The sequence below is a fragment of the Sus scrofa genome, chromosome 11 (genome assembly GCF_000003025.6).
Source record: "Sus scrofa isolate TJ Tabasco breed Duroc chromosome 11, Sscrofa11.1, whole genome shotgun sequence".
Lineage (NCBI taxonomy): Eukaryota > Metazoa > Chordata > Mammalia > Artiodactyla > Suidae > Sus > Sus scrofa.
Genome location: NC_010453.5, coordinates 47,597,627 through 47,613,486, shown reverse-complemented (window position 1 = coordinate 47,613,486; position 15,860 = coordinate 47,597,627). Strand labels below are relative to the sequence as shown.

Sequence of the window (15,860 nt, the reverse complement as noted above, 5' to 3'; positions counted from 1 at the left end):
AAAAGCGAAAAAGAAGAAAGAATATTAGAGTTCCCATCGTGGCTCAGCGGAAACAAATCTGACTAGCATCCATGAGGATGCAGGTTCAATCCTGGGCCTCACTCAGTGGGTTAAGGATCTAGCGTTGCCATGAGCTGTGGTGTAGTTCGCAGACACAGTTTGGATCTTTTGTGTTGCTGTTGCTGTGGCTGTGGCTGTGGTGTCAGCTGGCAGCTACAGCTCTGATTAGACCGGCTCGAAACCTCCATTTGCTTTGGGTTTGGCCCTAAAAAGACCAAAAAAAAAAAAAAAAAAAAAATCACGCAGCCGTAATATCATAAAGCAGGTTCAAAAGTGTGTTTGGACGAGGGGGAGGGGAGTGAAGGAGAAGTGATTTTGACTCATCTTCGCTTCTTCTCCTTGTCTCTTACTAGCAAAAAAGGCTGAGAACTACTGCACCAGAGGAGACACACAATTTACTAAGCACCTGTTAAGCATCTTGCATGCGCTGGGTTGTGTGCTCTGCACTGGGGATGCAGAGGTGATTGAGACGTGGACTGTGCTTTCAGGAAGCCTATAGTCTAGAGCAGAAGACAGGCGTGCGTGCACGTAAATGCAGTTTAGTCTGATTCGTGTTACAGTCGATGGGGAGACTACAAACTCCAGCACAAAGCAGAAAATGGACTAGCCATTGTAAATGCAAATTGTGATATCAGTTTAGTAGGCAGGAGGATCCTAGGGACGTGGCAGAACTGATGAATAGCCGTGTTTACTGAATATCCACTGTGTAAACAAGGACTATTTATTTATTTATTTGTCTTTTTGTCTTTTTAGGGGCGCACCCACGGCATATGGAGGTTCCCAGGCTAGGGGTCTAATCGGAGCTCCAGCTGCTGGACTGCACCACAGCTCATGGCACTGCCGAATCCTTAACCTACTGAGCGAGGCCAGGGATCAAACCTGCAACCTCATGGTTCCTAGTCGGATTCATTTCCTCTGCACCACAACGGGAACTCCAACAAGGACTATTTAAATTTTAAAATGTATAATTCTGATTTTACAGAATGCACCTTATTTTCAAACATAACATATGTATATATATATATAATTTTTACAGAAATGAAACATTCTTTGATATATGGTACAGGGAAATTATAGGGTTTATTTATTTTATTTTTAATTGTTATTTCCCCAATATGGTTTTTTTCCTACTGTACAGCATGGTGACCCAGTTTCACATACATGTATACATTCTGTTTTCTCACATTATTATGCTCCATCAAAAGCTACTGGACATAGTTCCCAGTGCTGTGCAGCAGGATCTCATTGCTAATCCAGTAATGGGAATATTATAGCTGGGGAGGAAAAGCTGAATGATTCAGGAAATGATGTTCCATCAGTTTGCTATGCAGAGAGGCAAAGATTCCTTCCACCTACCCCACTCACAATACTTTCTAGATAGAGCAAAGTCTAAAGAGTAAGCAAACAAAATATTAAAATCATTAAAAGAAAATAAAAATGTTATTTTGTCCCTGAACGCAAAAGCCTTCATTGAGACACAAAAATGCAGAAGCTATCAAAAGAAGGCATTGATAGATTTGACTTCATACAATCTTAACATTTTTACATAACAACAGCTGCTTACTTGCAAGTTAAATGATAAGCAACAAACGGCAGATTGCTGTTCAGAATTTTTTTTTTTTTTTTGGTCTTTTTGGAGCTGCACCCTCATATAGAGGTTCATATGAGGTTCTTATGAACATATGGAGGTTCACGTGAGGTTCATATGAACATATGGAGATTCCCAGGCTAGGGATCTAATTGAAGCTGTAGCTTCTGGCCTCCACCACAGCCACAGCAACCCGAGATCCAAGCCGTGACTGTGACCTACACCATAGCTTGAGGCAATGCCAATCCTTAACTCACTGAGCGAGGCCAGGGATCGAACCTGCATCCTCAGGGATACTAGTCAGATTCTTTTCCTCTGAGCCATGACCGCAACTCCCTGATGTTCAGAATTTTTTTTTTTTTTTTGGTCTTTTTGCCGTTTCTTGGGCCGCTCCTGTGGCATATGGAGGTTCCCAGCCTAGGGTTTGAATCAGAGCTGTAGCTGCCAGTCTACTCCAGAGCCACAGCAACGCAGGATCCGGGCCGAGTCTGTAACCTACACCACAGCTCACGGCAACGCCGATAGTTAACCCACTGAGCAAGGGCAGGGATCGAACCCGCAACCTCATGGTTCCTAGTCGGATTCGTTAACCACTGCGCCACGACAGGAACTCCTGTTCAGAATTTTTAAGGGTGGTTATTATCTATAAGAAAAGGATAAAACCACCAGTAGTAAATTATGCAAATCATATTAAAAAACGCTCCTCTGAAAAAAAGAGGTCCAATAATAAAAATGAGAAGATGCTCAATCCTATCAGATATCAGAGACATGAAGATGAAAATAGCAGTAAGATACTCACCCGATTAACTGTTGCTAAGATTGTAGGGATTGTTACATTTATGTGATACAGATGGGAGTGTGAATTGGTATAGCCATTTGCAGGACAATATATACGCTGTCAACCAGCAATTCCATGTCTTGATAAGAGAAACTCATGTATAGATTCATAAGGTGACATTTTCAAGTGTATTATTTGTAAATATTAGAAAATTGGAAACAACCTAAATGTCCATCAGTAGCAATTGAACTATGCTCATATAGTGGAGCAATGAATGGGACTGAATCTCACCTATCAACTTGGATATGTCTTAAAGTTATATTATTGAGTGAAAAGAATAATTTGCTGAGTAGTACTTACTCTTTGATGCCGAATCTAGAGAAGTATATAAAATAATACCCCATATTTTTTTTTTTTTTTTTTTTTTGGCCTTTTCTAGGGCCGCTCCCATGGCATATGGAGGTTCCCAGGCTAGGGGTCTAATTGGAGTTGCAGCCGCCAGCCTACGCCAGAACCACAGTAACTCAGGATCCAAGCTGCATCTGCGAAGCACACCACAGGTCATGGCAACGCTGGATCCTTAACCCACTGAGCAAGACCAGGGATCGAACCTGCAACATCATGGTTCCTAGTCGAATTCGTTAAACACTGTGCCACGACGGGGACTCCTACCCTCTATTTCTTTTTAAAAAAACTCTTAGAAGTTCCTGCTGTGGCACAGCGGGTTAAGGATGTGGTGTTGTGTCTGCGGCAGCTGGGTCGCTGCTGAGGCACAGATTTCGTTCCTGACTCAGGAACTTCCATATGCCTCAGGTGTGCCCCCCAAAAAAAACCCCCCAAAAACTTTTAATTTGGTCTAAAGACTTACAGAAGACTTGCAGAGAGTTTCCAAATATTCGTCCCCACATTTTCCCTGTCATTAACATCTCACATAGCCCAGCGCCATGATCAGAACAGGACTTTAGCATTGGTACAATATTATTATTCAAACGAAATACTTCTTTTGATCTTTGCCAGCTCCATTTGATTTAATTTAATTGATTTATTTACGTATTTATTTTTTACCCAGGTCCTTTTTTTTGTCCAGGATCCCAGTTAGCATCGTGTATTGTAAATAGTTGTTGACTCGCCGTGGTGCCCTGAAGTCTGCCACTCTTCCTCCAGCTTTCCTTTTCATTCATGACCTTGACATCTCCTATGAGGAATCACTCAGTTGTTTTGCTGTACGTCCATCAGTTCAGCCTGTCTGACCGCCTCTCACATTTGGACTGAAGTCATTCCTCTGAGACAAAAGCTCTATAGAAAAGGGGCTGCCTCCTTCTCAGTGCATCTTATCAAAGAGCTTGTGATGCTGATAAGATTTACTCCTAGTCTTGCTGGCCTCACCCCCTGGTCCTGGTGGTCTCAGGAATCCTTCACTGTAAAATCACTACCATTCCCTTTGGAGCCAACACATGTCTTAGGGAAGATAGTTTGAATCTACCTAAATTTGCCCTCGTGACTGTGCCCACTGATTTTAGCATCTATCATTGGCAAATTCTAATATTTTAATATGTTATTTTAAATATAAGTATTTTTAATATATAAAATGTAGAACTTAGGGGAATTCCCATTGAGGTGCAGTGGAAACAAATCTGACTAGTATCCGTGAGGATGCTGGTTCGATCCCTGGCCTTGCTCAGTGAATTAAAGGATCTGGCATTGCTGTGAGCTGTGGTACAGGTCACAGACATGGCTCGGATCCCTAGTTACTGTGACTGTGGCGTAGGCCAGCAACTTCGATTTGACCGCTAGCCTGGGAACTTCCATATGCAGCCCTAAAAAGAAAAAAAATATGGAAGTTATATTACTTGAGTAATAAGATATAAATCAAATCTCTCTATATATAAATAAAAAATTACATTAGAAAAAACTGGAAGCAAATATGCTCTAGATGTTGGTAAGATAATGATGAGTATCATTTTCCTTTTTGAATTTTTAGTTTTCAAACTTCACACTGTACACATGTTCTGTCTATGCAGACAAAGCTAAACACTTTGGAATCAAAAGGCAACTTTGTATTTCTTTTTTTGTTTTGTCTTTTTTTTTGTTATTTCTCTTTTAAAACTACATTGTAGGTGTGTTTTAAGCTATATTTTCTATTATGGAAAAAAAGTTTTAAACTTTCATAAAAGTAGGCAGCCTGTCAGAAGCTGGGCGTACCCTACAGCAGAGCTTTAGTAGATAAGAAGTACTCTGTTTATGTGTATATAAGGCTGGGACTCAGTTTTGTGGCATCCGAAGTGTTTATGCTTTTAGGGACCTTTGTAAAGAAAGAGAATACAAGTTGTACATCTAGGAGTTCCCATTGTGGCTCAAGGGTTAAAGACCTGAAGTTGTCTCAGAGGATTTGGGTTCAATCTCTAGCCCTGATCAGTCGGTTAAGGATCTGGCATTGCCACAAGTTGTGTTGTAGGTCATAGGTGTGGCTTGGATCCAGTATTGCTGTGGCCATGGTGTAGGCCTCAGCTGCAGCTCCGATTCGACCCCTAGCCTGAGAATTACCGTATGCTGCAGGTGCAGCCGTAAAAAACCCTAAAAAACAAATTATACATCCAGAATGAGTGGGACCCCTCCCAAGACTGCAAAGGACTTTGCAACTTAAGCTTCCCTAGCTTCAAAGTATGCATCTATCTGAAGGGAGCAAAGGAAAGATTCTTATGGATTGGAAAGGATTCACAAAGGCTGCTTTTCCTGAGGCGTTGGATGACACCTTCTGATTGGATTTCTTACCCCTGCCTTTGACATCGTGCAAAGTGAGCAAAAGATAGGGCAGGGCTCTGAGAGAATGAAAGCAATAACAATAAAGCAGATACTCTCATATGACTTACTGTCTCTGGGCACTATTGTGTTTTCCATGTAGAAATCCTGCCAAATAGGGACCGTTTTGAATCCTCACATTACTCGTGAGAACCCTGAAGCACTGAGACACAGAGTGGGTAAGAACGGCCACGTCCTCATTGCCTGGGAAGGGCAGAACCAGGATTTGAACTTGTTTAATCTGTTTCCAAAGCAACCTGATGCTTCTCTCTGAAAGTGTATCAGAAATCTGCCATGTCCAGGGCCAAGATGTCTAGAAGCCTTGGCATCCGTGTGTTTCCCCAGGCGTTGTTGCCATCTACGTCAGATAACAGTGTGACTTCTCAACTTGTGTTATGCGTAGGTACGAAAGTGTAAAGCTGGAGAAAGGACCACATTTAGACTCAAAACAAATTAATAGTAGAAAATGAGAAAGATATTTAGACGTACCTAGATAGTAGGATTTCATATCACTTACTCAGAATTATAGAATCCTGTCCATACATTTGGGTGCATTAATAAGGAGCTCTGTTTTTACTGGAGTTAAAAAAAAAAAAAAAAAAAAAAGGAAAGGGAGTAGATGAGAGTGCTGATGCGAGCCCTGATATCTCTGCCCCTGTCAAAGGAGCCTCTCCATTTAGATGGGAAGGAACCGTGTCCGCTGTGTCGGTGGACCAGAGTGAATCCAGGAGGCAGTGCCTAAGGGGACCATCTCTCAAGGACCAGTCCTCAGAGGGTGAAACCAAAGTGATGTTGAGCATCATAGAGGCGGAGCAATTATCCTCAATCTTGTTTTCCTACAGTAACATCCCTGAGGGATACATAATATACTTAGCACGCAGGATGCATTAATTCGCTAATTAGTGATTCCACATTGGGGGAATTAAAGGAAGTCAGAACAAATTCATGGCAGTGTAGGGGGCAGGCATAATTTGAAAATAAACTCCATCTGTTTGCAATGCCGCTCCCGAAATAAAGGTTTCAAGAAACTTCCTGGGCTGTGGATTTAGTTACCTATTTCAAATAAGTACCCTCTTTACCTCTCTTCTTGTAGGTCTTTTATCCTCCTATGCGTGCAAATAACATAATGGACTAATAAACCACATGAAACAAAACAAAAACAATCCTGCGAATCAGTGTCTTAATACATTGCCTAAAGAGACTCTTAATGAGACTTGGCCAGCAAATGATAAGCTGGGGTAACGCTTGGCCTCACACTGTCAAAATGAAGTTTAGTGCCCACTGTTTCTGTATGGGATGACAGAGATTGTCACAGTAATTTGGTGTCCATTTCACAAAGAAAGGTAGAGCAGAGGACTTTTTAGAAGCTTTTCTTCTTTCTGATTCCCATTATATACTGCATGGTGGTTTAGAACAGGCACTGTATGCATTCGAACCACAGTGCAATGAATTCTGGTTCTTTTAAAACAATGCATATTTTGAGGTGACTCTTCCAGGGATTTTAAAGAGAAGTCTACCTATGAGGTTCATTAAATATTATATATAACTAGATAGCCTCTTTTTATGTATGTGTGTATGCATATATGTATGTGTGTATTTACTGGTTGTGTTTTTAGGGCTGCACCTGTGGCATATGCAAGTTCCCAGGCTAGGGGCTGAATTGGAACTGCAGCTGCCAGCCTACACCACAGCCACAGCAATGTGGGATCTGAGCAGTATCTGTGACCTACACCAAAGCTCATGGCAATGCCGGGTCCTTAACCCACTGAATGAGGCTAGAGAGCAATCCCATGTCCCCATGGATACTAGTTGGGTTCCTTACTGCTGAGCCACCATGGGAACGCCTAGATATCCTCTTTTTAATCAAAATACAATACCATGAGTAGCAGTTCCATAACTTGCCCCTAACTGTGCAAAGGAGATTTGTTCCTTAAAAACGGATGGCCGGGTGAATCATTGTAAATCAGAATTACATTATTCCCTTTTTTAAAAAATGTGTAGAAACAAAAAATGTTTTTATGAAAAAAATTTTGGCCTAGGACTTAATATAAATTATGTGTAGAAGTGTGATATATAAATAATATGATGTCAAAAGGTAAACAGTTTCTTGGTAAAATAATAGCCCTAAAAAATATCCCTAAATACTAATGCTGACCTTGGCGTTTTATTGCCAAGACCTGCATAAGGGGGAGAGCTTCCTGTCTAAGCTTTAGTTCTGCTCTTTAATACTGTTATTCTTTTTTAAATGTCAAGCTTTAAGTTTAGAGATTTCCGCTAAACCCCTATGAGCTTCTAGGGTGGCTAAATTTGTTAGTATATTCCATTGTCTCTGGTTATGCTGTTGCTTTGGCATCATTTAGACATTTTTTGTTAATAAATCTGAATTCAGGGTTACTCACAGGGCCACTGACAAGGCCATCACGTCACTGATTTTGGTGAGAGAGGGGATTTTCTCTTTTATTTTCATCATTTCATTGCAGTATTCCAAGGCTTGTTGTAGGCAGGAGTGCATCTCCCAGAGATTTAACCTGCTGGTGAAGGGACAAGCTCCAATGCATTACTTATATACCTGTGGGGCCAGAATCTGTTTACCAACAATCCCCTCCCCTTCTTTTAGGTCTCTACCCACCAAGAGCCAAGCTGGTAATACAGAGGCACCTCTCATCATTGACTGATAATGAGCAAGCTGACATCTTTGAACGAGTCCAGGTAACATTCTTTCTAGGCTTCAGAAACAAGACCTAAGGAATGAGAATTGGGCCCTGTTTTTGTGAGTTCATTTTCTTCCTTTCTCCATCCGAAGTTCAAGCTACGTATCCTATTGTACCATGTGGTAGTTACTAGAATGCCACTGTTGCTTGTGCTTCCAAGAGCAGCTAGACATGAACATTTAGTTTTATGTATGTTCCTCTGTGAGACAGATTCAACTAACCGAGAAAAGGATAAAACAATATTCATCAAAGATATTGGCCTGTAATTTTGGAGGAGGGAGTGGGATGGACTAGGAGTTTGGGGTTAGTAGATGCAAGCTATTACTTTTAGAATGGAGAAGCAGTGAGGTCCTGCTGTATGGTATACTCTCTTGGGATAGAACATGATGGAAAATAATATAAGAAAGGGAATGTGTGTATACACACACACACACACACACACACACATATAGGAATGACTGGGTCACTTTGCTATACAGCAGACATTGGCACAACATTATAAAACAACTATACTTTAATTAAAAAATTCAAAAAAAGAATAAAACAGAAGCCGTATTGCCATAATGTGCTTTTGGTTTGTCTGTTCAACAGAAAATGAAGCCCATCAATGACCAGGAGGAGAATGAACTTGTCATTTTACATCTGAGGCAGCTCTGTGAAGCCAAGCAGAGGACACACATTCACATTGGGGAAGGCCCATCGGTGAGAAGGTTTCGCCTTGACCTATTTTTGCTTTTTTTTTTTTTTCATACACTCCATCAAAGTACCCTTTTCTTCTTGACCAACGAGACCCACCACTCCTGGCTCCATATTTGATACTTAGGTGTGGCTTTGTGTCCTATATTCCCTCCCCAAGCAAAGGAGAAGGCTTCTCTCTCGGAAGTTTCCTGGCACTAAGAACCGGGGAAGGAGTTCCTGTTGTAGCTCAGCAGTTAATGAACCCAACTAGTATTCAGGAAGATGCGGGTTCAATCCCTGGCCTTGATCAGTGGGGTAAGGATCCAGTGTTGCCATGAGTTGTGGTGAAGGTCACATATGTGGCTCAGATCCTTGTTGTTGTGGCTGTAGCATACACTGGCAGCTGCAGCTCAGATTCAACCCCTGGCCTGGGAACTTCCATATGGCACAGGTGTGGCTCTAAAAAGACGGGAAAAAAAAAGAAAGAAAGGAAGGAAGGAAGGAAGAACGAACGAAAGAAAGAAAGAAAGAAAGAAAGAACGAACGAACGAACGAACGAACGAACGAACCAGGGAATATACATATGTACATAGTGGCTTCTTATCTCTATATGAAATAAAATGTTTAGAGAACCAAATAGAGTGGATACACTGTAGATTCTCATGCAGTCTAGTACTATTGGTGAATATTTGTTGAAAAGATAAATGACCCACTCACACATGAAAATGGAATTACAACAAAGGCATTAGAAGAATCCGGCTTTACTAGAAGATACTTTGTTCTTTGAAACCTATTTCTTGTTTTTCCTGCTAATTTGGACATACAGGCAACTTGGAAAGGGATGGTTATCGTTGTTAATCAGAATGACAGCCATAAACATTGACATCTCAAGATTAATTTTTGTTAAACACAGGAGGAATGTCTTAGCAGAAAGGTCTTATTTCTGTCTTTTTATTACTTACAATATTAATAATTGAACCCCTTTTCCATATAATTTTTATGTTCACATTGTGAATCCCAACTTCTTACTTCCTAACAGAGCTAGAGAAGAATTCCTGTGCTTTTTAATGACCTATCATAAGCCTGTCTTTAAAGCTTCATTTAACCTTGGGTATTTCCAAACGAAAATTGATGTGTTTCTTTCTCTAGACTATTTCCAGTAGTACAATCCCGGAAAATTCGACGAGCAGTGGAAGGTTCAAACTTGACATCCTGAAAAATAAAGCTAAGAGATCCTTAACTAGCTCCCTGGAAAACATCTTCTCAAGGGTAAGATCAAACTGAGGCTCTTGTCTGTGTTTTCTGACTACTTTGCTTCATTCTCAACTGGCTCACAGCACATTTTCTTAGGAAAAAAACCTTAAGATTAATTTAGTTAGCCCTTATTTAAAATAATCTCTGAAAATTTAGTTTCATTCGCAGCTCTAGCTTTATTTTGGTGCCTCTGATATCTGTCTTTGAGCAGTAGAGATTTAGTAGCAGAGATATATGTATAGAAAAGGAGAAATAGAACATTGATGCCCAGTCCTGAGACCTTTTTATCTTTTGCCACATTTTATTTTGTGTTGTTTCTTTTTCTTTCTTTCTTTCTTTCTTTTTTTTTTTTTTGCTTTTTATGGATGCATGTGTGGCATATGGGAGTTCTCAGGCTAGGGGTCGAATCAGAGCTACAGCTGCTGACCTATGGCACAGCCACAGCAACGCAGGATCCGAGGTGCGTCTGTGACCTACCCCACAACTCATGGCAAGGCCAGATCCCCAACCCACTGAGCAGGCCAGGGATCAAATCCACATCCTCATGGATACTAGTCGGATTCATTTCTGCTGCGCCACAATGGGAACGTCCAGTTTGCCACATTTTGAAGTTATAAAGAAACCCCTCTTTAGCTCATTCTCAGAAAGCTGATAGGGAAGGCTGAAAATAGTGAGTATAAGTTCATAGAAATGTATGTGTTCCATTTAGTGAATTTATATATTCTGTTTAGAAATAAGCCAAGTGATTTCTCTTCCTCTCCTTCCTGAACAGTTCACTCCGAAAGCTATTGGACAAGATGCTGGTGTCTTGACCTTGGGTCTGTGAGGCAGGCAGCCACAGTGGCTCAGTGCAGGAAGACAGAGGCTGTATGGGTGCTGGGGCAGATGGTTCTGTGCAGTGAGTGGAAACCAGAGCTGGTGATAAGGGCATCAGACTGTGGGGGGTGGGGATGCCCCCATGCAGGGTGTCAGAGCCAGGGTGGAGGGGAGAAAGCCTTCAGGGCGCCCAGGACAAGGAATTGCCTATGTTGTCCATGTCTGGGAGACTGTTTCTGTTTTGTAAATGCATTCATTTGTATCCTTTTTTCATATGATACCAGGCATATGGAGAATCTAAAAAAAATGATACAAATGAGCTTAGTTACCTTTCCTCACTCATGGTTTCCCCACCTGTGAAATGGGCGTCCTCCTACCTGTGTCAGTCACATTCTGGTGCAAAGGAGGTGTCAGAATGTTAGGAAAAGAGCCCACCGTAGATATGAAGTGGGACACAGAGCAGTGGGAAGCTCCGAAACCTCTGTCACTTCCAAAATGCCACAAGGGTATTGAGAGCGTTACGCTCTTGATCCCCGCTGAGGACCTTGGCTCGCTGCTCCGTATGTGCGCGGCAGACTTTGAAGTGCCGCTTGCAGAGCCTTGAACGGCTGTCATGACTTTTCAGCAAGGGCACAGCCAGTCTGTTTCGGTCAAGGTGGATACTGTAGCTTTTGTGTCCCAGTGTGCTGCCAACTACCATCAATTATGTGACCTAACAAGGTCTCGCTTACACCATACACCGCAGCATGGACTTGTGGGGAAGGCTGGCACGTACCCATGTTGTATCGAAGGTTATATAGGAAAGAGGTTTTGTGGACTTCTGAAACTTGTCTGTTTATTTATTTTTTTTTCTTTCTGAGTGAGATGGTAGAAAACTGACACTCCAGGCATGGTGTTTGGCTCCCAGTTGCTGCTATTTTTAAATGTCAGCATATTTTATTTAACTAACTATAGTTGTTTATGAAATAGGATATGTTTTTAAGATGCCTTAGCGCTCAGCTCAATAATAATTCAAAAGTGGGTCCAAAGGAAAAGACTCGACACCCACATTACCACGTTATAATAGCTAAAACTGAAACACTGTGTGTTCAGAGGTGCAAAGACAGGCTCTTGTATTGTTTGTCGGTTGCCTCTGCTTAAACTGATGTTTTCCAAAAGAAGACTGTTTACTAGTATATGCATATATTCCTGAAAGAGAAATATTTACTAATAGAAAGTGTGAGTCATTGGAAAACTGTCCTCATTTCATGGTTTCTTCGGAGTGAGAGCCATTGTCCTCACTTGCTGATGAATTAATTGGGGGAGGGTAGAGTATCATTTTCAAGTTCATTTATTTTTCTTTGTGTGTAAGGAAAACTCATGGATAAAACACTTCCTATGGTGAGACTGCTTATGGCACAGAGAGCAGAGAGAGGTCTTGTTGTCTGTGGGCACCTTGGGGACAGAAGGCAGAGATGGATGAGCCATCCTGGGAGCCCGCAAGCAGGGCTGGTGAGGGAGGCGGCTGCAGAGGAGACAAAGAACTGATGGAAGGGGAGAGAGCCGTTGTTTTCATTGTGATTGAATCCGGAGGGAAAGAATGAGATATTTCCTCTTAGCACATCTTTCTGTTGGCTCCCTTCCCGTCTCCTTCTCTTTTGCCCAAGCAGACTCTGGGCACAGATGACCTCCCCATCTGTCTGAATCTGGGAATCAGTGGGCAGTCTGGGAAGCCCAAGGAGAAACCCTCGGGAACTCCTGTTCCCCCAGCTGCCCCTGGATGGGATTCCATCCAGCCCTAGGATGGATCAGATCAGAACATAGGGCAAGGCTGCCATGTGGCCTGGGCAGCATCCAGGGCTAGAACTTGTCCTTGCTTTCCTGCTTGCAAATTACAAAATAATAATAACTGGAGTTCCCCGATGGCTTAGCAGCTGAGGATCTGGCATTATTACTGCTGTGGCTCTGGTCACTGCTTTGGTGTGGGTTCTTTCCCTGGCCTGGGAACTTCCTCATGCTGCAGTCAGAGCCAATAATAATAATAATGATAACAACTAAGAAGTAGGAAAGAGTGAGAATGACTACTCAACATTCCCCATAACCCCTGGGGTAATTCATTTTTGCTGGGTGTTTTGTTGTCGTCAGTGTAAATATATTCTGGATATATGTTATATATGTATCTTTTGGGTTTGTTGAACATATGCATTCTCAGAAATGAAAAAAAAAAAACACTCCTATGAGTAAAATGTGTGATTTATGTTGTTTTTCTTTTTCTTTCTTTCTTTTTTTTTTTAGGGCTGCACCTGTGGCATGTGAAAATTCCCAGGCTAGGGGTTGAAACAGAGCTACAGCCTCCAGCCTATACCACAGCCACAGCAGTGCGGGATCCGAGCTGCATCTGTGACCTACACCACAGCTCATGGCAATGCTGGATCCCCAACCCACTGAGCGAGGCCAGGGATTGAACCTGCATCCTCACGGATACTAGTCGGATTCGTTTCCGCTGCACCAGTACAGGACTCCCTTGTTTTTCAAATAATGGAAATGATTTGATACCCACCTGACTGCATTCTCTATGAATAACCTATTTGAGATAACCAGGCAGGTTGGTTGTTCAGTAGCAGCAAAAAAAGTAGAAAGCAACATGGCCTGTTTTTCTTGACCACACATATGAACCCAGTAATTTATCAGCCACATGAATAGTTTATTTTTGGAAGTATTTCATGTCACTGAATAGAACTAACGAACTGATAGAACCTACATCAAGTTCTAGGACATTTGCAAAATAACTCTTAACCAATGTAGGCTAATTGTTGTTTTTGTAATGGTATTTTCACAAAGCTCTGTGTCTTCAGGAAGTAGTATTGAGTAATAGTTCAAGAGGTTCATTTTAAAGTTGTGCTCCCTGAATTCAAATTGCTGTTCTGCCCTTTAACTGTGTAAACATTGGCAACCTACTTCTCTGTACAGGCACACTGAATAAATATGCTTACTTCATTAGAATTGTTGTGGAGATTAAATTAGGTAATACATGGTAAAATACTTAACATAGTACATGGCATATGCTAAGTATTCAGTAATGTTAGAAGCAGCTCTCTTTTATAATTGATGTAGTTATTTAGGGAGCCACCAGGGATAGAAAACTATAATTAATATACACATATTAGAATAAATATTGTTTCTATGAAACAAGATAGGATATCATAAATATAAAAGAGTCAATTGAGGAGTTCCCTCTGGCTCAGCGGAAATGAATCCGACTAGGAACCATGAGGTTGCAGGTCCGATCCCCGACCTCTCTCAGTGTGTTAAGGATCTGGTGTTGCCATGGGCTGTGGTGTAGATTGCAGGCACGGCTCGGATCCAGCGTTGCTGTGGCTGTGGCCTAGGCCGGTAGCTGCAGCTCCAATTCGACCCCTGGCCTGGCAACCTCCATATGCCACAGGTGCGGCCCTAAAAAGACAAAAAAACAAAAATAAAAAACAAATGAAAGAAATAGGTGTGAAATGTTACTATTTGACAAAGTAGTACAAGTTTTAAGATTAAACATATTTCTTAAAAAAAAAAAAGTCAATTGCAAATGGGAAAGAACTCTTAAAATTTTCTGATTGTGGACCTCAAATGAAAAATTCAGTAGAAGGCTAGGAAAGCAAGAGTTTGAAAAAAATTGTCCAGAAAGTAAAGCAAAATAAAGTCATGGGAAATTGGAGAATTAGGTAAAAAGCTAAAGGATCAGTCTGGAGATCCAAAAGCCAGGTGGTAAGAGTTCTAGAAAGAAGATGCAGGCAGAAATTTTCAAAGAAATCATTTAAGAAATTTTTCAGAGCTAAAGGATATGTTTCAAGATTCAATGGACTCAGAAAATGCACACTAGAAGGACTGAATAAAGCAATGCAAAGGCATTTGGTTGTGAAATTTCAGAACGCCCAAAGGTCAGCTCAGATTCTGCTCCAGAGAGAAATAGCAGGTGACACATACAGCTCAAGAATCCTAGTGAAACTAGACTTCTGTACCAAGACACTTGAGCAATGCTAACATATTCTGAAGGGACATTTCCAAGCAGAACGGTATATTCAGCCCAACCATTATTAAAACACAAACATAGGACAGTGACATTTATAGACATGTAAATTAAAAAAAATTTACTTCCCAGTTTCCCTTTCTCGGAAAGCACCTGGAGTATACATTCCATCAAAATGAGGAAGTAAACTAAAAAAAGAGGAAGACAATGAGCTCAAGGAAACAGAAATTCCAACCTAGAATAGCATTGAAGGGGACTTCCTGTTGTGGCTCAGTGGTAATGAACGCCGACCAAGATCCATGAGGATGTGGGTTCGATCCCTGGCCTCAATCAGTGGGTTAGGGATCCGGTATTACCAAGAGCTGTGGTGTAGGTTGCAGACGTGGCTCAGATCTGGCGTTGCTGTGGCTGTGGTGTAGGCCAGCAGCAACCGTTCCGATTCATCCCATAGCCTGGGAACCTCCATATGCCATGAGTGTGGCCCTAAAAAGAAAAAAAAAATTATAGCATTGAAGGAAAATACTGGAAACATCTATTCCGGAAGCCTAAATTACCACCAGAACAGATTGGGACAGGAAGACAGAGGTCTCCAAAATGTAGCCCGAAGAAAAAGAAAAAAATGTAATTAATGGATTAGGGGATGTTTGACCATATAGAAATCTGCTGGCAATAAATGAATAATAAATAAATTATTGGTAATAAATTAGTTATTACTGAGGCAATTGTTAACTCTGGGGAAAACAAACTCTGTAAGGTATGAGTTATATTAATAGCAAAATGTATAACTCAGATGTAAATGGTATTTATTTATGTATATATTTATTTATTTTGCTTTTTAGGGCCACACCTACAGCATATGGAAGTTCCCAGGATCGGGGTCAGATTGGCGCTACAGCTGCTGGTCTGTGACCTACACCACTGCTCACGGCAATGCCAGATCCTTAACCCACTGAGTGAGGCCAGGGATTGAACCCTGATCCTCATGGATACTAGTTGGATTCATTACCACTGAGCCACAATGGAAACTCCGTAAACAGTATTTATAAGGTCATAAAAATCTAAGCATAAAGTATTGGTTTAGCTGAAACTTGTGATAGAATTCTCCTGAGAGAAGAGGGGAAGAGAGAAGTGTGTAGAGGGATGGGTGATGAAGTGAGAATCATAAAGTCTCTTCTT

At 41.4% G+C, this 15,860-nt stretch overlaps 1 protein-coding gene across 8 annotated transcripts in view; it reads left to right on the top strand.

Moving 5' to 3' along the window:
* Nucleotides 1-15,860, top strand: part of TBC1D4 (TBC1 domain family member 4) — a 217,121-nt gene that overhangs the window by 147,442 nt on the left and 53,819 nt on the right. For all 8 annotated transcript variants that reach the window (XM_021065670.1, XM_021065672.1, XM_021065667.1 and 5 more), the window contains exons 6-8: nucleotides 7,843-7,934; nucleotides 8,528-8,638; nucleotides 9,764-9,883. In XM_021065670.1, the coding sequence (XP_020921329.1) occupies nucleotides 7,843-7,934; nucleotides 8,528-8,638; nucleotides 9,764-9,883 (323 nt within the window). The remainder of the gene's footprint in view (nucleotides 1-7,842; nucleotides 7,935-8,527; nucleotides 8,639-9,763; nucleotides 9,884-15,860) is intronic.